Source organism: Channa argus, chromosome 13 (assembly GCF_033026475.1).
Source record: "Channa argus isolate prfri chromosome 13, Channa argus male v1.0, whole genome shotgun sequence".
Classification (NCBI taxonomy): domain Eukaryota; kingdom Metazoa; phylum Chordata; class Actinopteri; order Anabantiformes; family Channidae; genus Channa; species Channa argus.
Window position 1 is genome coordinate 15,432,066 of NC_090209.1, and position 27,782 is coordinate 15,459,847.

General features: G+C 41.3%; 1 protein-coding gene across 7 annotated transcripts in view; it reads left to right on the top strand.

Annotated features, from left to right (window-relative positions):
* Nucleotides 1-737: 737 nt before the first annotated feature.
* Nucleotides 738-27,782, top strand: part of samd11 (sterile alpha motif domain containing 11) — a 44,626-nt gene continuing 17,581 nt past the window's right edge. For 2 of the 7 annotated variants that reach the window (XM_067525916.1, XM_067525918.1), the window contains exons 1-5: nucleotides 738-1,881; nucleotides 2,951-3,042; nucleotides 11,681-11,856; nucleotides 21,092-21,201; nucleotides 25,565-25,630. In XM_067525916.1, coding sequence (XP_067382017.1) covers nucleotides 1,182-1,881; nucleotides 2,951-3,042; nucleotides 11,681-11,856; nucleotides 21,092-21,201; nucleotides 25,565-25,630 — 1,144 coding nt within the window. In that variant the 5' untranslated portion in view covers nucleotides 738-1,181. Of the gene's footprint in view, nucleotides 1,882-2,030; nucleotides 2,295-2,650; nucleotides 2,787-2,950; nucleotides 3,043-11,680; nucleotides 11,857-21,091; nucleotides 21,202-25,564; nucleotides 25,631-27,782 lie in introns of those variants that run through there. The other 5 variants (XM_067525919.1, XM_067525920.1, XM_067525921.1 and 2 more) reach the window with 5 other exon arrangements.

Below are 27,782 nucleotides of genomic sequence, written 5' to 3' on the forward strand. Positions count from 1 at the left end.
CACTGATTACAGTTGGTCAGCAAGTGAGATAGTTTCCACTTTTCACGAAGTCAGGTAAAGTAAAATATATCATTGTTTTCCTTTACGTATAACTTTATCAGCGACAGCTCTGTATATTCATGCAAACTGTCCTAACTACAGCCCACAAAGCGGTTAAGTACTTTCGTGGGGTGGCAGAAAATGGTGTCAGTAGGTGGAGTATAACAAATAGATGGTTGAATTTAGAAACAACTAGAACGAGACACACGACATGTGCCTGATGTGGGTATAGTAACCCAAACTTTGTGATTGAAGCAGACACTTTGTGTGTGCTCATTAGTGACTGTCTAATTAATGGCTGGAGATTCTAAAATTCTCAGAAGTGATCAAGTAATATGTTTAGGACATTGTACAGATATTAACAACTTGGACTAAAAATTGATAATTTTAAACAACAGTAAAACCAGAGGTTGGTTTCATTTATAGGAAGTTCTACATAAAAATTTATTAAAACTGGAAAATGTTGAACTTTAGAGTGTTAGAAATTGTAAATATGAAAAAAATAGCTCTCTCTGATTCATAGATTCAGTTACTGTTCACTTCCTCGTGCAAACTAGTTAAGGCTCCTCCATTTAAATCCCGGAGCGCCGTCCCTCGCAGTCCCCCCTCTCCTCCAAGGCTCTCGCCGAGCCTCCACTGTTTAAATGGGCCAAGTTGAAAAGCGGCGGAGAGTGCAAATCTTGTTTGGTCTGGGTCTGTGAACTTCAGCGTGACTTCAACGACACACACAGGGGTTAAAAAAAACTATTTCCAAAGTTTGAAGTATGAATGTTCTACTAAGGATGATCAAGCCTGATATTCCTAATTAATGCCAGATGCCATATCGGTTTAAGCAACGGGAGAAATGTTGCTATGCTGATACTTTGATTCCTATGTTACTGCCTTTATTGGCTGTGAAATTGTGTCTTGGCCACGTGTAAACTCCCTGCAAGTACATGGCTGTGTTTTTATATTACCCAGCCGCTGCTGAATGTCGCCTCTACTCGGTGAATATTTAAAAAACCTCTCACTTCTCATTTCCCCAAAGGCAAAAAAAGAGACACGACGTGTACTGTGACTGGTAATGATCACTGTTGATAACATAATGTCCGGGGCTCAGGGCTACCCAGCATGTCAGGTATTAACAGAGCGAGTGTGATTAAATGTGGGAGGTTGGACCTGTGAGGCTGGCGGAGAGCGCTGCTGCCGCTGCGAGCTGGAAACTACTGAATGGGAATCTATCCGGCAACTTCACCAGACCGCTGTCTCACGGCGACACGGGGGCTCTGCGTAAAACCAAGCGGCGCGTCTCCAAGTCTGGGTCAGCCCAACTCGCAGACGGAGAGGACGCTCAAGTTGGATCGGGCGAGCAGCTTTTCACTTGTTACCGGCGCTCGGCTCTCACTAACATGCCTGCCATCAAAAAGGAGAGGCTGGATGGAGACGACATGGCATTAACTGCGTTTAACCAGTCCGAATACCTGGCCCCTTTAAATGCCACCGCTATCCCCGTGGTGACCCCGCATCCGCCGCCCTACGAACACATTTTCGCCCATCACCGCGCATACTTGGGGCTCCACGACTCGGCGCTGCATCACCAACACCTCCACCATCACACGGACGACTTAATGTTGGAGAGGTTCTCCTCCATCCCCGACTTTCAGCCCTTCTTCGACAACGGGGACCCGTGCATCGAAGTGGAGTGCGGGGAAAACAAGGCTTTGCTTTACATCAATAAGCTGTGTCAAGGTAGTAAGGGACCCTCAATTAAATACAGGGGAGAGTGGCTCACCCCCAATGAGTTCCAGTTTGTCAGTGGACGAGAGACTGCCAAAGATTGGAAACGGAGTATTAGACACAAAGGTAAGATCAACAGTCACTGTCCTCATGTTTCGTGAGTAGAATCGTGCACACTTCCATAAATGAAACACTTTTTAGACGCCACTTATTTTGGGTACAAACTTGTATCTCTTGGTTCGTTGCTGAGTTTTGGAGTGAAAGGGTTACAGCAGCCAGTGCGTAAGGAGACAGATGAGAAACTAGGCGCATATCTTCCACCTACCCTCTGAGGCTTTGACAGTGAGTTTGGGCTGCGATCATACACCAAACCGGGGCGTCTGGAGTAGGCTGCACCGGGACCGAGGTGAAAAGATAGATATAGATATTCGGTTTGTGTCAGTTGAAATAGATTTTTTTCCTTGTTATGGGACAAATCGTTCCGTTAGGTGCAGCTGCACTTGTGCATGGGTGTTGACACTTCACTATTTCATCGTATGGTAAATATGAAAGAGACTTTCTGAAATATAGCGTCTTGTTTTCGTGTTCATCTTCAGCGTCAGTGCTGCTTTGATTATTTTTGGATTCAACTTTATACAATAACGTTTGTTTTAACTGTAATTTGTAATGGGCGCGTTTGGTAGGTGTTAAAAAATGGCTAGAAGAAAAAAAGTACAGCGTCAGTACAGTGATATTGTTGCGGTATTTTTGTTCATAGCATAGTATTTTACGGCCATATTTATCACTGTGCGCGAACCCTGTCGCTGCGCGCGCGCACACACACACACACACGTTTACTCAGGCAGAACTGACAACAGTTAAGATGTGAGGGGGGTGGGTGTTGCCCCCGGGTCAAAAATGGAGCCTAATATACCCGTTCCTATAGACAGATGACAGTAGGCTGCTGTCTCTCTGCCTGACCACATTTGTCAATGGGTACAAAATTAAACTTCATGGAAATATGTAGAGAGAGAAATCAAGTAAGTCTGCAGGTACTGACCCTTTCAGTTATATACTGTGCTTATTGGATGTTTTTTAGGAGTTGTATTAATAACTCTTGAGTCCTGAGATAATAGACTAAAGAAAAGGGAGGGAGAGTTAACTACCTGGAGAATACACATATTTACTCCAAGTCTCTTGTTTGTTTTTTCCTCAGGGAAAAGTCTGAAGACTCTTATGTCCAAAGGAATCTTACAGGTGCACCCTCCCATCTGTGATTGTCCGGGTTGTCGAATTTCATCTCCAGTGGTAAGAATAATATTCTGTCATACTGGTTCTGCTGCCGTGCTGCTAATCTCTACTTCATGTCCCAAGAAAATCTAATTATTTAGTATAGTTTCTATTTGACTTGAGGATAGTGTCTTTGTAGTGAATAATTAGGGTTTAAAGATGCTGGGCTGTTAACTGGTGGTCATGAATTGTTATTGTTGATGGGTGTAACTTGTCAAAGAGCACAATGAAATAAAGCACAGCTGGGAGTTAATACAATTATTTGTGTTAAAAGGCTACATATTGTGTAGTATTTGTTTTAATAATGTTATAATCTAGAGTTGTCACTTTATTGTTAAGCATTACAGCAGGTTTACCTGCTTAGTTATAAAAAGTAAAGTAGATTTATTAATTTCAAGTATGCATTATTGACAGTCAATGTGTTTTGTTTATTTTGGCCATTACCAGCCTGTGGTTTAGAATTTGTTCAGTGTGTGTGACCGGAATGCTAACTATAGGCATATTTTATTTTGGTCACCCAGTTCTATATGCATAAAACAGTGATTGGGTGTGAGCATTGTCTTTCTAATCTTGATGGTGAAGGCCTTATAGGCACACACGCAGAACTTTGATTCACCCTTTTTGCAGGCGCAGGGTATCAAACAGCTTTTTATTCGGAGGCATTGAGCTGTTCAGTAGGGCTGCTTGTCGTTAGATGTTATTGGTTGGGCTCTTATGTCCCATTGATTCAGTTTCCTCACCTGGCTGTTGAACTTTTGTTTGCCTAGTGCTTCCCTCAGGGCTCGACCAGTGGCACTATGCCAAACCTTGAGGCCTTGCAGGTGTGTCACGATTACGGCATCACCACTCTGTGTCTGCGTGTCTGTGTGTCAGCTTTGAGCAGGCACACTGCCGGCTCACTGTCGCCAAATCTGTTCACACAGGTGCAGCGGGTTTGTGAGTGTGTGTGTGTGTGTGTGTGTGTGTTTTATCACCACGGAGCGCATCTGTCGTCGCTCCCAAGCACTAATCTTGAGGGAAGGGTGTAAGAGGCTTAGTGAGCTACTGAGCGTGGCCACTGCTGATTATTGTGTGTGAGGCACGCAAGGCAAAGGCGGTTTTGATAAGCTGGAGGTGTTTGAGTGATACAGCTAAACTGGTGACATTTTTCACAGCCAAGAACGAAGACCTGTACCCTTACAAGTAGGGTTCAGCCAAAACGAACAACTTGAGGCAGGTAGAGGGCAGGGAAAATAGATTGTAGAAATGCTTGTCTTATTTTTTTTTACATTTGAGAATATTAACATGTTTGCTTATGCTTAGGCTCATTACAGATATCAGCATGATTGGCTTTTGGCTTGCTAGAGCTTGTACAGCTCCACGTCAATTAAAGCTGTGACAGGGTAAAACTTTGTTATTGACGTAAGCAGGCATATGAGAGCCTCAAGGTTGTTGTTGTAGTCTTTTCTCCCTCTCTCCCTTTCCTTTTCTGGTGGTAAAGCCTGAAGTAGTGTAACCCACAGAGAAAATACCACTGTCACACACACAAACGCACTCACACTCACTCACTCACTCTAAGTATGTTGGCAGTTCCACGCAAGGCGGTGAGGGTTAGGCGGAGGAGGCTAGGCAGCAGGACTTGCATGGCCTGTACTGGCGTCTCCCTCTCTCCCTACTGACTTCCCTCAGGGCATAGCAGCCAGCACTCGCTGATGGGCTCTCTCTCACACTCAGTCTTACAGACACATACACACACACGCGCACACACACACTATATGCCTGCCTACTAACACAAATGACCTCATGCAGACATTTATTTTGAAAGTTTGACAGCTGAACTTTTAGTGATCTTTTTTTGCTATAGGTATGAGGCAAATGATCATAAAACAGCATTAATTGCTGGCAAGATGTTTCACCTGCCTGCTCAGAACACTTGGAAATTTTCTGTTTCGACACAAGCTGTTTATACAGACACACAAATAAACTGAACTGTTGTTAACATGCAACAATATGTAGATTATGTTGTTTATCCACACTCTGAATTACAATTAGTTTATAACTGATACACTGTTGATGATAATCTCTCACATTGTTACTTTTATATTAGACCTTTAATTATGTGATGCTCAAAGCTTAGATAACTTCTCTATCTCTCTGTATCTTTTGCTTGTTTCAGAAGTACAGTTTTGAAATTATTAACTACTGCTTATTCTGTGTCTGGAACTTTATGTACAGCATAATGTATTTTGCATTTATACTATGTAATACTTAGGACTATGGATGCACATTGAAGTTCATTCTTAGGTCTGTAGGTTTGCGTTATGCTTTCGTCATGTGGATGTGTTAATGTGTATCTTGTCTTCATCTTTTCATGTCTGTGATTATTTGTGCAGCCAGGATCATTGGCCAACTCGCTGTGTGTGCATGTGTGTGTTTGTGTGTCTCCTCCTGGGAGAGCTGGGCTTCCTCTGCTCTGTTATTTCAGCGGAACTGGTGGAGGCCGGGAGGAAATTACACTCCCCTCCTCCGGCTCGTAAAGACCTCCTCCAATCAAGGGCTCTTCTTGCAAAGTGGAATTAAACACACACTAACACATCTATGAACAAACACAGGCATGCACACTTTGCATATAACTTAGTCTATCTCATTACTTTTTCATAATGTCATTTCCAATAGGGTTAATGACGAAAACATAATTAAAATTAAAGTGCACCATATTGAGTAGAATAATAGAAGTTGAGTTGTTATGTGCGGAGTTGGATTCATAGAGCAGCCATCTACTGTTTGCGACTTCTGGTAGTATGAGTTGTGTGTTTGTGCCCGTGCTTGCATGCAGGCTGCTGAGGCTACGTTACCATGGTAACACGATCAGCCATTGGCCCATAAGTGTGCAGAACTGCGATCGTGTTGAGTGTATTTCTGCACTTTTGTGTGCTGCTCGATGTGTATCAAACGAATTAGATTCAGCATGGGTCCACTGATTAATATAGATTCAAATGTATAGAAATAGAGTAAAAGTTGCATACAATCACTCGGGAAAAAAATTTTGATGTCTCTAGTTGTCTTTCTTTCAAATAATAACTTATTTTTTTGTAAATTAGATATTAGCTGCCACTATTGGCCATTTCAGCAAGTTTGATTTTAATGTGCTGTGCATATTTACACACTGAATGAGGGTATATATGTATGCTTGCTTGTTGCCCTCTCACATCAGGCTGCTGCAGATAGTACTACACTCTCATAGTTTTGCTTTCATTCATATATTAATAAAGCCAAACAAGTATTGATATTTTTTATATAAACTCAGGAATACTGGGAAGTAAAATAATTTAGTGTTGTGGTTATTGTGTTTAGTTTGTGTTTTCATAATGGAGAAAGATTAAAGACAAATAAACCCCAGCTTTTAGGTTTAGGTAGATCATCTTTTATCAGAACCATTATTTAATAAAGAAAAACAACAGAAACCGTGAGTTTGATTTATCAACTCAACCTCATACTTGCATCCACTTCCCTAGTGTTTGCCCCTGGGAAGGGACAAAGGCCCAGTCCTTACCTGTCCATAAAGCTCCCCCGTGATGACCTCAGTGGGCTTATCCAAACATGCAGAGAGAGAATAAGGGAGAAGGAACGGGAGAGAGACAAACAAGAGGAAAAGAGGAGAGCGAGAGGCGCATTGGCACGCTTGACTGCACCGCCACTGACCTCCCTACGCCGCCCCAGCAGCCCCCCTTCACCCCACCCAATCCGCTCCATCTCACCGCCTCTCGCCCTCTGTGCACCTCACCTCCTCCCCTTGCTGCTTCCCCTTCCCACCCCCCTTGCCCTGTGCCGCTCCACTGGGCTGCAACTGCCTGCTCGGCTCAGCGCGTGGGGGCCAGGAGTGCGGGAAAGAATGAACGTGTGTGTGTTGTGGGGGGGGACTTGGTCGCATGCCTGTCCACCCTACAGTGCTTTCTCACTTTTTTTTTCTTCTCTCACACAGCCTTGAACAACCAAGCGTTGCCTAAAGTCTATACATAAACCACACACGTACACACAGTTATCTAGAATTGGATCAGATTTAAATTGCCAAGTACTCACACCAATCAGCCACAACATTAGATCCACATGGAGGGTTTAATGTTTTGGTGAGCAGGAATCGGCAGAGGCATTCTGACAAGTTTTTGGCTATGCAGCCCTATACAAAGCAAGCTGTGATACATTGTGTGTTCTGACACCTGTCGATCATGGCCAGCAACATGTGGTGGTATTGGTTTGACTGGTCTGTGTATGAGGAGTTGGATTTGATAGCGTTGAGGCCTTGTCAGTATTGTTGTGTGTTTATATGCACATATAATCTGATTAAAACAAATACCGCCTATCACTTTTTTAGTAGTTTTAAATCATGCTCAGGAAAGGTCACAGAAAACAGTGGATACAAACCGTGTTACAACTCGTAGCAAAAAAAGAAAAGTATAAAATGATTTGAGGATGACAACAAAACAACATTCATCACAACTAACACACGTAAGGGAGATTAGATTTAAGTGCTCAGTGAATTAATCAAAGCAAAACCCACAGAATTTTTTTTTTTGTTTTGCTTTTTGATTTAAGAGCTAATGAGACATTTTCTACTGGCAACTACAAATCTGACTATCAGACACATCACATAAACTTTATAATTGGGTTACTGGGGAAATCCGGTTACTGCAAACCAAGTAAACACTTAAATCTAACTATTACTTTAATCTGATTATTCACAGTAATCAAGTTTTAGCTGTCATGTTTGCATAGGAACCAATCTCAATTAGACTTAATAATCACCCCTTATATTTGAACCTGTGAAAAGGCTTTCTGTGGCTGAGTCAGGGGTTAGAGAAAAAGTAAAAAAATTGTCATTTGGATTTTCTGATGAACTGGATCCCAGGTTCACACAAAAACAGCAGAGAAATTGTTTGTTTGGGCTTGTGTCACAGCTCTTATGTGAACGCTGTAATGACCGCTTCGGCTCCCTGTTCAAGCCACACTTATTTTTTTCCCTCTCTGTCGTCTCCTCATTCCCCCTCCCCCTTTCTCCTAGTGCTCGCGCCAAGACGGCTCGCCATCCTGCCTTCACACACACACACACACACACACACACACACACACACACACACACACACACACACACACACACACACACACACACACGCTGCGAGGTAACGGCAGACAGGCGCGTGACTCATTAGGCATTCGTCCCCCAGGGAAATCGCTGGGGGGGCGCGTGCAAGGGAAAGAGAGAGAGCGCCGCAGCTGCAGGAATGTCACGGGCGGCTACCGCTGTGCTTGCATGTTTGTGTGTGTGGGTGTGTGCTCACTAATGCTGGTTGGAGCCGGCGGCAGGGCACTGCACCTTTCAGGAAATAAGGCAAGGAGAAAGAAAAAAACCACACTTTCCACCAAGACCTCATTTAAAAGTAGAGAAAATATTAGATTGCTTTATACTGTAATTTCTGCTTGAATTTAGGTGCCTTTGTTAGCCAACATGTCTTGTAGCTATGATATTAGCCTGTAATCTTTTTTCACAAAAGCATTTTGTTACTTTTCAACCAAAGCTAGTATCGAATTATGAAATCAGGATGACACCCAAGTGAGGTACAGAAAAACGTAAGCTATAGCTACAAGTATAATAACATATAGTCATAACATATAGTTTCAATATTTCAAAAGAAAATTAATAATATTGCAAGCTTTATCGGCCATTTCTATCTGATATCAAAAATGAATGCAGACGATGTTTTTTGGCTCATAGTGAGCATATTGATTTACTTTTGACTTCTTTGATTATTTTCAATAAATTTAGTGAGCCCACATTTCTCCAGTACTTCAGTAAATCTCAGAGCACTACACTCAACGGCATATATAACGTAATAGGAAGTGAAAATCCTGCACATCTGAAAGTTAAAATTACAGTATCATTTTATGACAAAATGTTTAATTAATTCAATTCACTACCATTGTAATTTTTTTTAACTGTGTCTTCCCCAAAAAAAGTGCAATTTGCTTGAAATTCAGAAACTCCAGACCAATAGGATAGCAGTTTTTTAAGCTTTATATATAACTGCGTTTAGGGTTCAAGATGTTGCAAGACATTTCATTTACAGGTAACATGTTGACCCATTAACCAACAGCTGTGAGTGTGTGTGAATACATTGTACATGCACTAATTTGTTAAAGCCATTCTGGGGTAATTGCAGTGGCTAGTGCTCACTTAAATTAGATTGTTTAAACACGTTATCTGCACTTTATCTGTGCTGATGTTTGGCCTTAGTGTTGGAATTCTTAGTGTCAAACTTGCAGTAATGTTCCCCTGTCAACTCTTTTCAGTTCTTTTTCTACTGTTAGTCAAAGAGCGTATTGTAGCTAATGGATAATTCATCCACGTCTTATTTGAATACATGAATGTAAATATAGATTATTGATATGTTTAAGGGCAGAGTTTCTTAAAGCCATGTTTTGATAGGACCATTGTAATTGTCTGTCAGTAATGTTTAAAAGTTGGTCAGGATGCCCAAATACATGGGTGTCTGTATTTGTAGATATGGCTTTTTTGTTTGTTTGTTGGTACATTTTTTTAGTATGTTAATGTGGATCACAGATATATTTCTTGGCTGCCTGACTATCAGACAAAAAGTGTGGGAGGCTCATAGAGGTGCTTTTAGTGGGACTTTTATGAGATACTTTTTTCCATGGCTGAAAGGAGGTTGACCACACACATGGTTGCCTCAGCACTGTGCGCAGACGTGTGTGCGCGCGCACACAAGCCTTAGTGTTCATGTGCCTTTCGTTTCAGCACTCCTACGTGGGCTGCCAGGGGTGTGTTTTGCTTCGTGTTTTGTTTTGTTTCGGAGAGCCCTCCCCCGTGCTGCGGAAGTGTTGCCGGAAGAAGTGGGAGCTCACCCCCAGTTCTGCGTCAGTGCCACTAAAGAAAGAATCGGGGCTTTCCGGGAGGAGAGAAGAGCGGTGGGGGGAGGGGGCTGTCAGCCTGGGTATGTCACAGCCATGTGGGTGGTTGGCTGCGCGCACACACACACACACACACACACACACACACACACACACACACACACACACACACACAGCCCCACAAATACACACACAGCCACAGTCACGACTGCTGGTAGACAAACTATTCTTGTACACACTCGACTGCTGGCATGTCTCAAGTAGAATCCCCCATGCTGGAGGGAAATTCTAAGGACCAAGAACAGGTGTGTGTGAGTGGTGCACATGTATCTGTGTGGTTTTGTTTATTTTTTTGATGATGTGAAGAGAGCAAAAAAGAGATTTGAAGAAGAATTTTAATTCAACAGATGTGTTTGTGTGACAGATGTACCTATGGTTATATCCATGAAGGGTCTTGTTCTATTGTTAGGTGATGTTTAGCCATGTAGTGCTCTGTGCTCTCAGCGCCAACATCCCACAGCAACGCTGTCCGTGGAAGTAGCAAAAGTATCAGGAAGTGATCCACTCTCCTCAAACACTTGAACAGAACTTGTAGAAAGCTTCAAGAAGAAAGAAGGAAGAACCTCTATTCTGGCAAGGAACGAAATAAGAGAATGGAGAGAAATGTGTAAAACTCTGTGGCCTGCTCATCCTGGGGGATGTTTTCATCTTTCAGTGCCCCCCCCACTCTTTTTAATGTCTGCCATTTGAAAGACTCCAGAGGGGCTGCACCTGTTTGCCTCTTGGCTAGCAGCCCCCAAATCCCTCCTCCTTCCCCCGCCTGCCACTCATGTTGCCGCGCCTCCTGGGATGGAAGGAGTGAGAGAAGAGGAGTGGTGGAGAGTGGGTTTCTTCTGGTGGAAGGGATAGCTGGAGGGTATAAAGGCGTCTGGGAGAAACAGCAGAGATGTAGGCACAGACAGAGGGAGAGAAGGGAATATAGTTTCAAATCCAAGTCCATTCTCCCACTTCGGACAAACCTTACTTATGTGGAGCTTTCTTTCATGTTTTGATTCAGTACATTCTTTCATTTTTGTATATTTTTTCTTACCTTTTCACTTGCCCCCATTTGCTCTCCCTCTCTTCCCTATTAACTAACTTTTATCCTCAAACTGCTATTCCTTTGCTCTTCTCAGGTTTTCTCCCCAGGCTCAGCAAAATGAAGCACTGAAATAACATCATGTGAAATCCAGATTTTATATAACAATGTCTTTTTATTACATAAAAATGCATAATGGTATATTAATTAGCAGTCCAATAATTAACTTGTTTAACAGTTTATTTGCTTTTTAAAAATATTGTATTGCTATGATTGTTAAAATAGATATGATACAATCATTCAAAATGGTTATAAACATTTCAGTCTTTAATTACTTTTACCTGTTTCAAACATTTATCCCATATTTTGAGTCACCTATTTATATTTCCTGTGTTGTGCGCACACTTTGTTGGGAATCACTGAGGTCATAGTACCAGAGCACAAAATAATTAATCAATATCACAGATTAGGAACCAAGATACCTTTGCGTTGGACTCTTGATTATTTCTGCATTTACATTTAAAGAGAGGGCTCAAAAAGGAGCAGAAGAGAGATGCAATTGGATAAAAATAAACTGGTGCTTTAGAGGCAGTATCCTCATGTTTAGCTGTAAAAGGTTGAGGAATAGTGAATCTTGCTAAAGTGTCTTCTTTTAATTATGCCATTTTTTTGCAGAACCGTGGGCGCTTAGCTGAGAAACGCACCATTCCCCTTCCCCCCAACCGTGTGCCCAAGAAGGAGCTGGCCTCTATCTTCAGCAGTGACGACAGTGAGGGCAGTGAGCGGGCCAGTGGGGATCATGCCCACATCAAGCAGGAGGATGAGCTGCATTACAGTATCATGAGAAAGAGGTGAGGCTTCCACTGAGTCTAACTTATAACAAACACCAGTTAATATCCAATAGTTTTTACTTTATTTAAAAATAAAGTACTTTATATGTTTCCATTTCCCCTGGTGTACAGTGTTGAAATTGCATAGGCTCCTTACTGTGCCTGAATAAAGCATGAAAAGGTTTTTAGTGAAAACAACATGCTAGCCTTTGAGATGTTACATTTGTTATAAAATCTAATATTAGGTCTTCTGTTTTGTTTGTTTCATATCCTGTCTAAAGCAGATGGGTGAAACTTTTCTTAAATGGCAACTCAGACCTGTATATACCAAATTTATCAAAAATAATTTTAAGATATTTTTGATGTGTTAGAAGCTAACTTCAAGACTAGACAAAGACTGCTTCAAAAATATACTTATGGCTTTTGCTTTTAGATTACTAATAGAGGGATGTGTGCTCAGCTCTGAAAGTGTTAATTGGTTTGTTGGTTGCCTTTTGTTGCCGCTGCCAAATCTGTGTATCTGTCTTGACTTGATTTTGAAAGGCTGAGGCACCTGAGTCACAACTGTGTGCTTCATCCTATCCTGTGCTTTGCTTGGGCACTTTTTCTGCTTGAGAATGTTTTGAAATGATACAAATTAAGGAGCTTTTAATTCAGTATTTATTTTGATGTGTCTGTTCTTGCTGCTCATTAAATAAACTAAGAAACATTTTAGGTCTGTGGGAATCAAGTAAGTGGACAAACACAGACTTGGACTGGAAACTGACATTACTATTAAAAAACGATTAAAAATGTATTTTTTTTCAAATAAAGAAAAAAGGAAAATATTTAACTGGTTTAATGTTTAGTTTTGGTATTGTCATAGTGTTAAGATCTTTGAAAACATTACATAACAAGCAACTTGACTACTTATCTCGCACATGTACAGTTGGTGCACTAGGGCTGCAGAGAGTCCATCTATAGACAAATGTTTGGCCTCCATGCAGCTGAGCGTAGGGGGTCCATCTGGACCCTGGTAGATTAGGGAAATTACAAAATTCATGTCATAGATATATGGACACACAGACAAGGAACGCATGAAGTAACTATTAGGATATGCAGTCAGTGATTGGCTGATTAATGGTCAAAACTGCTGATTTCCAGAACAAGGGATGCAGAAGAGTGCTCAGGAGTATACACACAAAATGTGGACTGCATGCTCCCTAAGCCTGTTTGGAAGTAAATAATCATGTTCACATCTTTATACATGCAAACACACACATGTAGTGTTACGGTACAGGTCACCTTGTTATTATAATTCAGATGACCTCTGAACACTGGTTCTCACTCACTGCATATATTTAAAAAAAACAACAAAATTTTAAACTTTTTATTTGCTCTTTTCACAGTCAGTCAGTCAGTACTAAAAAAAAAAAAAATTGCTTTTTTTTTTTTAATTTGTAATAAATGTTATATTGTTGTTTTGAATACTTGGTATGTACATAAATAGATTTGTATGATTCAGAAAGCAAACGGGCTATGGGCAGATATAATGCAGAAGCTGTTCATTGATTAACCTCAGAAAGTCCCCAGCTGCATTATAAGCAGCTTGTGCAACCTCATTACAGGAGGGGATGTTTTTCATGTCTTGAGACTTGCGTGTGACACGCTGGACAGCAGAGCAACTGTGAAGCTTTAAATGGATCTACTAACCTCATTTAAGAGGGCTTCCCCTCCCCCCTGACACTTGTGCCACTGGCGTGTTAAGATGATAATGAATTTAAAGAACACTTATGACTAATATTTCAGGCTTTTACCCTTTGAAAGGCGACGGACTCGCTGGAGCCGCAGCTCTGGTCTGTCCTGGGCATCCGTCTCAGCCCTGCTTTATCCCCCAATGAGGGTCTGGATGAACGGGAAAATGGGATGTCCAATCACGGAAATGTGATTTCCATTGACCGCAGCTTCGTAAGTGAGTCGTAGATTGGTCTTGACAAATTGGATTTGGCCAATGGTTGTGAAAAATACAGGGTGTCTGTACATGTGAGTGTATCTGTGTGTCCTATCCACACATCATCAGGACTGATGGCAGCACCATTTCACGCTAACCTGCCTACTCTGACTGCACTTCATGTGTCAGTGACCTATGTTACCTTTTTATGCATCCGGATGCCACAAATGAACTCTCGGTGCTCTTTAGACTCTAGTCCAAATTTTCAGTGTATAGCCAGTTGTGGTGGACAGGGTCATCTGTGACACTCTGACTGGTCTGTGGCTACACAGCACCATATGCATCAAGCTTTGATACATGCCGGATCATCCCCAGCATTAAAATATTCTCATGTTGACCCCTGTCCATTACAGCAATAAAATCACCATCTGGTATTAATGTTGTGGCTTTGAAGATAAATTAGATTTTGTGTAACATTAAAAAGTAGATTGTTGATGTCTCTCATTGTCAACATTGGGTCTGTTTGTAGCTCACCACTGTCACCTGTTTTATACGCTACTCACGTATAGTTAGAAATATTTGACTTTCGGGTAATTGTATGGAAAATGTAAAAATTTTATGTTATAGTGATTATTATATCATGAAAGCAGGGCATTTAAGTACCACCGCAATTCCCAAAAAGTTGGGAAGATGTGGAAATGTAAATTTAAACAGAATACAATGATTTGCGAATCTCATCAACCCATATTTTATTCACAATAGAACATAAACAGCATATCAGACGTTAGAACTAATAATAGCTAATACATTTCGTAGAATATATGAGCTAATTTTGAGGGGCAACAACAGGCTGGAAAAATATTGCCGCATATACAAAAACAAATGGAGGAACATTTAACCACTAATGACGTTTACTGGCAACAGGTCAGTAATATGACAGTATAAAAGGAGCATTTCAGAGACACAGAGCCTCGTGAATGTAAAGGTAGGCAGAGGTTCACCTATCTGCGACAAACCGCACCAAAAAATTGTGAAACAATTTCATAAAAAATGCTTCTCAACATCAAATTGCGATGACTTTAAAGATCCCGTTATCTACAGTATATAATATCAAAAGATTCAAATAATCAGGAGCAATCTTTGTGTGCAAGGGACAATGATCTTCAGGCCCTCATGCAGCACAGCATTAAAAACAGGCATGATTCACTTCCCAAAAAATAGGTTCACTTCCCAAAACCAATGTCTGTGAAAACAGCCAAATCACAATTAAAATCGTCTGAGGCAAAATGAAAAACTATTCTGTGGTCAGATAAATCAAAATTTTACATTTTCTTTGGGAAACCATTGATGCCCTGCTCTGTGGACTAAAGAGGAGAGGGAGCATCCAGCTTGTTATCATCGCATAGATCAAAAGCCTGCATCTCTTATGGTATGGGGTGCATTAATGAGTATAGTGTGGGCAGCTTACACATCTGGAAGGCACCATCAATGCTGAAAAGTACATAACTTTTAGAGCTACATATGCTCCCATCCAGACAACGTCTATGTTATTTATATTATAATATTTCAGCAAGGCAAGGCTAAATCACATACCATATCCATCCCAACAGCATGGGTTCGCAGGAGAGGAGTCCGGGTGCTGAACTGGCCTGCCTGCCGTCTTCACCAATAGAAGACATTTGTTGCATCATAAAATAAAAAAACAAAGGCCCAGGACTGTTGAGCAGCTAGAGTCCTGCATCAGACAAGAACGGGACGACCTTCCTCTCCTAGAACTCCTGCAACTGTCTCTTCACTTACTAGATATTTACAGATAGTTGTTAAAAAAAGAGGAGATTCTATACAATGATAAACATTGCCCTGTTCCAACTTTTTTGACATCTGTTGCTGCCATCAAATTTAAAATGCGCTAATATTTTCCATGAAATCAGGATCTGATACGTTGTTTATATTCTATTGTGAGATTTGCAAATCATTGCATTTTGTTTTTATTTGCGTTTTGAGGATCGTCCCAACTTTTTGGGACTTGGGGTTGTAGAAGCATGCAATGACCATTTCTTTATCTCAAGCAATGTATTAAAACAAAAGCTACCAACAGTGGTTGGTATGTGCTTTTAAATGCCACAACCAAAAATCTCAATGTCTCAATAACTTTATTAGGTATGCATTTTAGGTGCATTCTGAAATTTTACCCGAAAGTCTAATATCCCCAACTTTTTTTTAAAGCGTAAGTCTGTGTAACCTTTTTTAAAAACCAGAATAATCTAAATTGTTGTAATAGTTTACTTGGTGCTCCATAGATCTGCAATTATCCTACTGAACAGGCACAGAGTAATATTTATCACAGTAAGGTGTAGTGTGGCTCCTGTAGAACACACTAACTTAGTTTTTTATGTTGGTACTGTATTAGTGGTGCAGATAGTTTGGATCTGACTTGGATTCATTAACAATGATTCATGGATTTTATCTGAGACACTAAGCTGTTTGGTGGCAGTAACATGGGATTTTAGTATCTTATTGAAGGGTAAAAATAAAGCTAACCTTAATGTGTGTTTAATTTGGTCGTAGATAACAAGGCTTTGATTGAAAAGTGCTGACTTAGAGTCTAGGTAATTTCCCGTCACCCACAGTAGATTTTATAAGTTACACATGCTGACGTTTTGCCTTACAACTATTCCCTGTAGAGAAAAAAAAATCCACTTTAGCCCTAGACTTTTACCAAAAAGAACAAACAAAAAGGAAGAAAGACATTTCTAAAGCTTCTATTTAAAAACAGAAAAAATTAGTTGAAACTAAGATGTAAGTAGAAAGAAATACTAATGCCAATACCTTCACACCTTTACCATAGCTCAACAAAGTAGAAAGAGCTGATTAAGACAAGCAATGTTCTGAATTCTGTACTAATGTGTGGTTTTTGGCCCCAGCATTCTATATTTAAGTCATTGCGGGCTTAATTTTTATAGGCCATTTTTAAGGCTTAAACCATCATTGGGTTAATTTGTTTTCTTTTTTATCCACTGAAAACTGATGCTGTGATAATGTTTTGTTCATTCTGATAAAAAGCTGGTTAGTCAAGTTTGAAGCAAAGTGGAGATGCTGTGATTCATAAAATGTTAGAAGAACCACAGTGTTTCCTGTCCCTCTGTATGAAAACGCATCATGAAGAGGAACTCATTAATGGAGATGTTGTACTCAATCTGTGCAGTAACCACAGAGAATGACACTGATGGTGACTAAACCACTGTATGTCTATTGCATTGTGACATTTTGTCCTCTAGCTTTATTGAAAAACTATCTCATTGCCTTTTGCCAGTAAGGGGTCATGGACAGTGTGAAATTACTGGAAATGTCTCTCCCCTAAAGCACTAATTAGTGAGCTTGGAGGTTTTTATAGCTTTCTAGAGGAGCTTTCCGCTTCAAGAATTTTTGGCCTTGTTTACAAGCATTCACCACGGCAACAGAGTCACAGCTATTTAGTCATTGATTGGGCGTTGGCTAGCAGAAGGATGTGCATTGTTTCCACACAGAAATGTGTTTTGTCTTTTTTGTCTGTTAACTTGCTGTCAAAACAGAAGATTAGAGAGATGGTCAGTAGTGTTGCAGCAATTTAGCCTTGAGATCTGGTTTTGGCTGAAAGCACGAGGCTCATTATTTCCACATGTAAAGAACACAATGTTTGCTATTCAGTTTGTGCTGTCTTACAGCATGTTCAAATCAGCTAACGATAATAAGAGTTTTGGACTTTGCTGTTCACATCATACTGTCTAGATAGCAGTTTCCTTCTGTTGTCATTCTAAATACTCCCTATAACTCTTTTAGAATGATAGGGAATGAATTAAAAAACAGAGGGGGTAATAGCTCATAAAGCTTCAGCCTGTCAAGAAATTAAAATGAACAGTAAAACTTGCACCGTGAGCATGGCTCAGTCCAGGAGAAAGTGAAGATGGTCGACTTACCATATATAGTATTCGCTTTTGATTTTACTTTTCTTTTCTCCCTTGGCTGCTTTATCGACTTCATGTCAGGTTGTACAGCGGAAGAACAACAAGAAGTGAATCTGGGCTACTCTTACTCATTTATGTATCTATTTCTGTATTTATTCATTACCCCCTGTTCTTGCAGGATTCCCAGTTGCCGGTAGCCCTTCGATCCAGCTGTGGGTAGGATAATAATTGTGTTTCCGTTGCTCACAAGAATCGGACAAAACATAAAGTGTATATGGAACAGATCCATATCCCTGTTTTATGTCATATAGCTATTTCATACAGTATATTTCTTTCTGTGAAACACCAGATTTGCTCATTCACTCTTTTTCTCAGCATTTTGCCCACATGTATACCTTACTATGGTGTGGCTTTTGAATATTACATATTGCCCTGTAGTATTTTAATGTTGCTATGGGCCACCGGTGCAGGTTAGAATGGGATGTGTGTTCAAGCTGTCTTGTGAGCAGAGCAGGGTACACAGTAATCCCGCAAGTACCAGATGTTACGAAGGGACCTCCCTCACTGTCTAATCTCCTCAGTGTTCCTTCCTCTCTGTCGCTCTTTTTTCTTTTTTCCTCCACTCCTCCACCTTAACATCCCTGCTGTCTATCTGTCAGCACTTTCCCAGTGGTGGTGTGAGACATGGCGTCAAGGTGCCTGGGCTGCCAGCTTGTGCCAGCTCACACTGTGACCTCCAACCCTGCCACCTCAGCTCCACATGCCAATGCCACAGCAGGCCACCATTGGGCATTTATACTGAATTGACTTCTTATGCCAGGAGAAGAATCTTTTCATGTGGTTTGGACCATTCATAATAGTAATTCCTGTTTTATTGGTTTAATGGGGTGCATAATCTCAACATAAAGTAAATGCTTTGGGAAAATGCTTTATCAATATAAATCTATTGAGCAATTTAACATATTTAATAATAATAAATATTTTTTATATCAAGTATTATTTGCAGCAATTTTAAAATTAGGCCTTAGCAAAAGTAGAAATACATACACGAATTAGTCTTCGTGATAGACTTTATGTATTAACTCATATTATCCTAGTGTCTGGGGCAGTGTGTCTGTCCTGTAGCTGGGGATGAAGGGGCAGTATTGAGAAGTTTAGAGATGAGCTGTATTTGATATAATTGTCTCCAGCGTGTACCTGGGTGATAAGGAGGCTGCTCATGTCCTTCTTAGCTGTCAGGCCAAACAGCCATATTGCAACCTCCCTCCATTCTCTTCGAGGCACCGTCCTTCCCAGCTTACCTCTGACTTAGGAGCTCCTTAGGGAGCGCTGACTCAGGTGACTGGGTTTTAAACGCCATCCCCTCCCCCTCTCCATTTTCCAGGGCTTGAATATGACCTTGCCTCCACCCACATAAATGGAGTAGGAGGAGGATGAGGGAGGGCAGAGGTGGGTGGGGATAGGGTTAGGCTCTCATTAGCCCAAGCTGAGGCGGGACAGCTCAGGAAAAGTGCACTAATTACCCCACTAACAATGTCCTTGCTGCTCATGGCTTAGAGCGGCCACTTTGCCAAAGGATAATAACCCTATCACCTTTCAGAGAAGTTCAGGATGGCATTATCATGATCACTTTAAATAATGGACAGTGTGGTGTGTGTGACAGCTGGCTGATTGATAGATTTGGCTACAGTTTTTCACATTAAGTGTGTAACTGCAGTGTGTGTAATGTGTATTTTGTAAGAGTCACTGGGTGATGGAGACTCACTATTATGACTTCAAGCACAATTAAAAAACCTTCCCTGCATCTCGCTTTCTGCTTGAAGGAAACCACCGGGCTCTCAGGCTTGTATAGCTACTAATTTTAGCAAGTTAAACTCTAAAAAAAGAAGTCTGTCATTAGTCTAAAAAGTTTGCAGTCACAGTCCAATCAAGCATCTACTTGCTTAGCAACCAGTAGTGACTGTTTTGCCTGTTTTTTGAATCATTGGTCCCCAGTGACTGAAAGGTGACTGGTGAAGCCAGCATGGTCAGCATTAGGCCCTGTAAACTCTCCTTCATCTTTTCTGTTAGCGTGTGGAAAACAGCTTGGCGACCGACAGCCTGACATTACAGCAGGAGTCTGTAATCATGGGACTGTAAAAACCCAAATCCAGAAGCCGCAAACAGTGTGGCCTCGTCATAGTGGTGGCAGCTAAGAACTGTTCACTGCTTCTGTCCCATAAACTGTGCTTGCCGTGTCATACCAGACCCCATTCAAAGATAATTCTGCTTTCAATAAATTTGCCAGTTAGACGTATAAACAAGATTCCTGCTGACACAAGAGCATGCTTAAACCATCACACTGCATGTCTAAATACTACATGTTTTAATGTTTTTTTTTTCCTAGTCAAAATTACAGTATACATGGTCTTTACTCTTCTTTTGGGTTTTGGAATATTCTCCTATGTCACAGTCATTTAACAGTAAATGATATTTAGAGCATAAGCTGAAAAATATTCAACCTTGTATCTCCTACCACACAAGCTGTTTGCCATTACACTGTGACACTAGTACTGCATGGCTGCTATGCTCCCCTCAAACAGTAAGCACCTATTTCCCATCATTATGGCATTTAAAGCGATCAGTATGGTAATCAGATTGCCAATGAAATACCTCCATGACACAGTTCTGTTGGGGAGGCTAGAAAGGCGGCTGGTGGAGCATTTGGAAGGACAGAGTAGCTCCAAGCAGATATAGGCCTAATCTGTAAATGCTCCTCCTTGGGATGCTGAAGGGCAGGACAAGCTGAGAGGCTCTTGTGGACAGTTTTGTGGTGAAGGACCTGCTGTTGAAGTCTAGACATGACAACAGAAGTCAAAAGTCGGGCTTTTTTTCCTATTGTCAGTGACATATACTATAGATTGCATTGTTTTATAATTATAATAATTCAAATAAGTCAGGAGAACATGTACAAGGCTTGATTGATATTTTATCTTAAAAATTCTAAATGTCTTTTTACATTGTTTAATTGATGAAAGCAGTTTAAAAAGAGCCATAATCAAGTTATAAGCAGCTAAACTACTTATGAGTTGTGAATATGGTCGTTAATACATCTTAGGATGGAAGATGAGCAGGGATGAGACCCAAAAGTGCTGGATGCGGTAGTCTGTCAGAGTGTATTACACACCGCAGAGCTAAAAGGCAGTTGACAGGACATGCACTTGTAGCTGCTGAGTCTGTGTGGAGGTATGCATTTCAGTGAGGGCAGGTCGGTCTGGATGGAGGATTTGGTAAGTAGTGTGTGAAATAGTATGAATTGATGGTTCATCACATTGGAATGCATTTTGTGTTTGAGGCAGCTTTTTAATGTGTTTATCTTCTTTTGTGTGGGTATGTGTTGCAGTCGTGACAGTGACCTTTCAACAATCATCTCCAACCTGCACCACACCAGACAGCACGGCATGCCCGAGGGCCAGTCAGCCCCTGACCACAACACCAGTAGTGGACACACAGGTAGGCCCTTTGTTGATGCTGTCTAAGATTGTGTGTGCAATTAAAAGTTTGCCATTTTTTGTGTGCACAGTTCTGGAGAGGTGCAGAACATCATCTTAATTTCTCCGTACTTTTTCATTCTTTCTTTTTTTTTCCTTTGCACGCAGGCTAATAATCAATCTATCATTACATTTCCTGTAACATATGTAATTGTTCCATTGCCCATTTAATTTACTCTAATTTGTGTGATTATGGGAATTTAACATAAGCTTATTACTCATTCATGAAGGTCGCTCTCAAGTTGATTACTTAATGTTCTTCCCACATTCTCTGCTTCACTCCAGATTTGAGTTAAACCCACTGTTTTAAATTACCTCTGAATAAATAGCTTTGTTTGCTATTAATCCAGTTTCATGTGAGCAGAAGAACCATGGTGTGTGTGTGCTAGGCTAAGAGCTTTTCTTCAGCTTACAGACAGAACACAGACAGCATTTAATCACAGCTATGTGTCAAGTAGCTAGTATGAGGATATTGTAAAGCCGTCAAAGACATATGGTTTGCAAACAGCCACTGTGGATATCACTATTTAGCGATCAACTGCTGGACCTTTTTACCACAGTGATTTGGTTGCAATATTGTACCTATTTTTACGACACGTTTGTGCAGTGGGCAGCGTGCTGTTCTATAACAAACTATGATGGATGCTACACAAGCTGCCAAAAACAAACTTTATCAGATTATGATTTTGCCAGCTCTTATAATTTGAATTTGATGACAATGTTTGTTGGGACGTGTTCTTAAATCCTGTCCAGAGTGTAGTTGTAATTATAAGTTATAGTAACTACTATTTGCTAAGAACTTTTTCTAATATCTATGCTGACTTTTGGCTACAGGAAAATGTACATCTTATACCTATCATGAAAATGAATCACCTGAATTGAATGCATTGATTACATCAACCATACCCAAACACTTTTGAACACATACATTGACCCCTAATAAGGAACAAGTTGCCTTTTATTAGTGAAGAACATACCTTTACTCCACTGTTGCCTGGGGTTCGACCCTGTCCCTTCTTATCCCCTTAACACAGCAAGTGGCATAATCGGCCCAGTTCAACACTTCTATACCCTCTGTGTGTTCATCTCCTCTGTCTGCCAGATTATTTGTCCATACGGTGCCCGTGATATACGGCAGGGTGGGAGGAAGGTGCTGGGTAATAGAGTTCTGATCAGCCACCTACACCAGTGTCTTAGACCCCAGTTTGGGATAGATTTCCACCAACATACTGGCCTAATCATAATCTAAAAATAATGAAGAAATTGGAGCCCTGAGTACTTTTCCTAATTCAACAATAGGAGGGTGGAGGTGTTGATTGGGGGGGTGAACACAGGGTGGCCTGTGCCAGAGGGGGTCCGAGACCCTAAAATCCATCCGTTTGAGCATTAAAGGGAGATTTAACAGGCTGCCTAAGCAGCTCTATGCGTGTCTGTAAACAAGTCCAATCCGATCAGCCACTGGCTCCAATTCTGTCTGCCAGTGAAATTAGACACACACACATTCACAAACACACAATTACACACAAATAACAAGAAGTTACACAGATGCGTGCCCACACAAAATAAACATTCAGATTTGCATTCAAATACATAGGTGGGAGTAATGTGTATAAAGTTTTACAATAGTGGATTATTTGACGTAGAGATGGATGAGGTGGTAAACACAGCTTTCTGTCTAAGATATTGTGTTTTCTCTGCTCTGCCTACTATCTCTTGTGTTTGACTTCTCAAAGTGTTTAGCATCTCTCAATAAACTGTGGAGAGAGAGAGAGAGAGAATTAGAGACCACGAGCTAGAAAGGAAAGAAATTTAGGGAAAAAAAGAAAGAAAATAGGAAAATCTGAAATGGGGAGATGCACGGATGGAAGAAACATTTAAAAATAGACAGAGGAAAGAGAGATGAATGAGTTTAGTGGTGGTATCAGGAAAGGGCAGGCAGCAGCTATGGCGGCGGACGGCCCTGTGTGTATGTGTGAATGTGTGTGGGGCAGGAGGAAAAGGAAGCAGTCTTGATGGGTCGTCTCTGCGCCGGAGTGGGCCGTTAATTAAATCTGAGGGACAGACAGGAGGGCTGCCTCCCTCCTTCTCCTCTCCATTCCTCCCTCTGTCCCTCATTTGCTCTCTCACTCTCCTGCCACTGGCTATTCGGAGGCTCTGAGAAAGGTGGAGGGGAATAGTGGAGGGGTGCAGGGACGCCAACGCTGAGAGTCTGGCTGCCTGTGGAGACTGTAAACCATGGCTCTGTGGTCAGGCTGGAGCCTCAAACAGGCAGATAAGGTGTTGTTGGACTGCCACTCTCCCCTTCTCCCTGCACTCAGACTCCCAGAGGCAGTTACAGTTTGTGTGTGTGTGTGTGTCTGTGTGTGTGTGTGTGTGTGTGTGTGTGTGTGCATGTGCACCTTTGTGTGTATGTGTGTGGTTTTAAATGCTGGGTTTTAGATGGTTGCTTGCATGTGAATCTGCAGCCCAGTGAGTTAGTGACTTTGTTTTTCAAACAGATGGTGAGTGAAGATTATTTTTAAAGAATAACAAGCTAGTGATTACATGATTAGCATAGAAAGGCAATCATAAACAAAAGTAAACACCCCAGGATTTCTGATATTAGGTCTGTTATACAGAAGCAAAAAAACTGGAATGTGGGTTGTAAATATTTTAAAACATCCCACTGCTTAATAGGGTTATAATCGTACTGCCATAACAAAATAGCTTCTCTGGGTTTCAGTGCATAAAGACATGCTTATGCTTCTGTCAAGAGATAAAATTCACAGATGACAAAAATAACTACTTGATGATTTTTCCTCTGTCTTACAGAGCAATTAAAGGAATAAAAAAAGTTTCAAACTAGAAAGTTATTTTTTGTGTTTTATCTATCTATGTCAGCTTTGTGTTAAAGAGTCAGTCTTCTTGCATGTTCGTGCATGTTTTGGATTTTATCTCACAAAGGTCAATTAACTGAGACAAGTTTCTTTTTTTGTGAAACTACTTTTTATCCCTGGTATTCAGAGGAACACATAAAAAAAAAATCACGTCTTTCTAATCTAAGTTACAGCACAGCTGCATTTTTACTATAGATATTGGTAAACTTGGTGATGTTACTTGCATTATACTTCACTTAAAGTATGTAGACATAGTTTTAACAGAGTGACTTTATTATATTGATAGGACAGGCAGTGTTGGTAGGAAAAAAAAGTTGGATTTATGGATTTAATGATAGGACAAGTTAATGTTACATTCAAAAGTAGATGACACCAAGTGATTAAAGATTTTCCTCATTAGAAATGAAATCCTTGATTGTGTGATGCCAATGATGTTGAGGACAAAAAAACCTGTTTGCTCTGGGAGGTTTGTGTCCATTGATTTTCTTTTGATTGCCTTTATAAAATTGAACAGGACGACATTTTGCAATTACAATTAAAAGAAAGTATTTACTAATTTATATTGTTTTTCTCAGTAATGATCACGATAGTGTTACAACTGATGAAAGCATTCATTCTTCTGCATAACCACGTGTGCACCAGACTGCACCCAACGCAAGGCATATTGAACAATACAAAAGCCTGCATGAACAGCCTGTACTTTTCTTTTTTAATGCAACTGAACTGCATTATAAAGGAAAACATAATTTTATGTGTGTCACAGATTTTCACTTGAAGTCCAGTTATGTTAGGCAAGTATTTCTTCTTTAGCTGTGTTTTTATGTCCATACTTCTTTTAATTTATCCCTTCCTGTTGGAAAGAGAGTGAGACAGATTATAGAACAGTGTTACGCTGTGTGTACATTTGCATGTTTTAGCAGTGACACATCCTCCTCTCTAGCCATCTTCATCACCCACTCTCAAACCTTCCCCATCCTCCTCACTTCCAGCTGCATCGGCCCGTAAGCCAATCAATTGCAGGGCTTTCAGGGCCGGCGGAGGCCCCGGTGCACGGAGGGAGAATCAATAAGTTATTAGCACCATTCTGTCAGCTGTAATGTGGAGATTGATCGGGGGCTGCGGCTGGTGGCCCACCCTACTTCCCTGCCTGTCACCCCCCCTCTCTGCACAAGCCCCTCCTCCCAGACTGATAAAGATGACAGATTAACGAAGTAAGAGAGGAATTAAGGAGTCTGGCTGTCTGAGCTGTCAGCACGCTCCATGGGATGGAGAGAGGAGAAGAGCAGGAATAAAGTTTGAGGGAGGAGAGGAAATCAGAGAGAGAGAGAAATGCTGCCCCTGCTTGATGGTTCGCCCTGGTGGTGTCACATGAAAGAGAAGTGGTTTAGGTCCTGCTGTTTCTTTTTCCTCTATCTGTCCCTCTGTTCTCATCCCTCTTTTCTCCCTCAGTGGGTGGAACCGCAGATAGGGAGGAGGTTGACTACCAAGGAGGAACTGATGCAGACGTGTGTTTAGGTAGACTCCTTTTAACTTTAGCATGGAATGTGAGTTTACCAGAAATGGCACAAACTATATCATAGCAGCTAATGCTGTTTGAACTTCATTATTGCACTTTTTGACAGTTAAAATCACACGCTTGAAGCTAAAAATAAACTCCTGACTCCATAGCTGCTAATTCCTCAGCAATATTAACAAGCAGGTGATAGGGAGAAGCCCAGGGTAGCAAACTTGACTGTAGCAGTGTTACTGGGAGTAAAAAGGTTAGCAGAGATGCTAGCAGAGCTCAGGGTTCAGCATTAAAAGGGAGCGCCAGTGCTCTAAGAAGCCCCATTTAATTGGCTTTAAAAGCTTTCCGCCCTCAAATCTCTGGCCCTCGGGCACTCACTCTGGAGACGCGGTGTCTTGAGTGAGGTCGGCACAAGAGACGACTCAAGTGTGTGTGTTTGATCATGAGTGGCTCTAGGTGTGTGTTTGAGCATGTGCATATGTGTGTGTTTGGTAGGAGAGGGGGTTTAACTACTGGGGGTTCTTTCTTGCTTTGTTAATATTGCACTAATAGGATAGATGGAGACCTTTAGTTTTGCTTCTTGAAAGGACCGGTGAAAGAAATGTACTGTGTATGATTTAAAAATGAAAAAAAAAACAAAAAACAGAATGACAGATCATAAAGGAGAAAAAAGAAAAAAGAGAGATTGTGAGAGACATTTAGTGTGTGTGTGTGCGTGCACTTGTCCATTAGTACTCCCCCTTCCCCCACTGTCTCTTTAGGGTGGTGGAGGGAGTGGATCTCCTCAGGACCTAAGAGGCAACATCAAACACTGGATCATTAGTGAACCGCCTCCCTCTCCCTCTCCCTCTGTCTTCCTTTCTTGTTTGCTGACTTACCCTCTCATCAACACTAGGGCTCCTCTAGCATCCTCTGACTTTCTGTCTCATTTCCCTCCACGTCTATCTGTGTCTTGTTTTAGATAGGAGACGGCAGAAGTTTGATAATGGTTTAAGAGTTAAAGGTCGGACTCTACTCTGTCGGTCTTCACTGTCTGTCGCTACAGTAACATCCATTCATGACAGAAGTAGCCAAATGTTGTTTCCTTGGGTCTTGCTATGAAATTACATAGCAAGAACCCCCCCCCTTGTTGTTTCTCTACTCTGTTTACACATGCTGTGCAAATTATGAAAAATTTCTTTTGTTGAAAAAGAGCGACAGAGGGAGAATGGAACAATTCTCCTTGAGGGAGAAAAAAAATCTCACCCCATCCCTAAAAATACCCATGGAGAAGTGAGAGAGAAAGCAAGGAAAAAGAAAAAGAATGGAAGCAGTTGCTGCTGTGGCTTGGCTGTCTATATGGAGGGAGAAACTGAGTTAGAGAAAAAGCAGAGGTGCATGCGATAGAAATGGAGAGGGAAAGAAAGACCGAGAGCAATGACAAACAGCTTTTCCTTCCTGCGGGTGTACGATGTGCTCTGCATCCCCTCCCTCTCTGATTAGGCCCATATTGATTTGAGGTGTATTTGAGGGTGGTGGAGGTGAGGTGATAGGGTGGGAATGAAGAGCAGAATGAGAAGGGAGGAAAGAAGGAGGCGGCAGCAGTATGGGTGCTGTAATTGTACACTAGATGCTCCTTTTTTGTGGCAGGGGAGAAGGGGAGAAGGTAGGGGAGAACAAGGGAGGAGGGTGTTAATGGGATGAGAGAAAACTCCTGATGGGAGAAGGGTTCAAATGCACCTAGATAAACGGAAAGCGAAAGAGAAGTAAGCAGATAGAGAAATGAGACAAGAAGATCAGAATTGTATGTAGGAGGTGAGGAAAGAAAAAAGAGAATGGAGTAGCTGTTGTGGCGTTATAAAAACACATGATAAATATATAACATAGACTGACAGGGATTTCTCAAGCAGTTAAGAGGCGCTTGTGCACTTGTTCAGTCTGAGACTTTTGTGCCTACATCTGGAAAAAGACTAAAAGAGAAAAAACAGTTTCACTTGTGGACAGATTGTTGAAAAGCGATATTGGAGGAGACAGAGAGACAGAGCCATCCTCCATCAATTGACAAAGATACACGCTCGTGAATGAGCCGCGCAGATCTGCCATCTATGGCCACGCAGGCCCCCTCTCATTTCTGACAAAGCAGGCACATCTCCAGACTCCCGTGGCTTGCTTCCTTTTTCT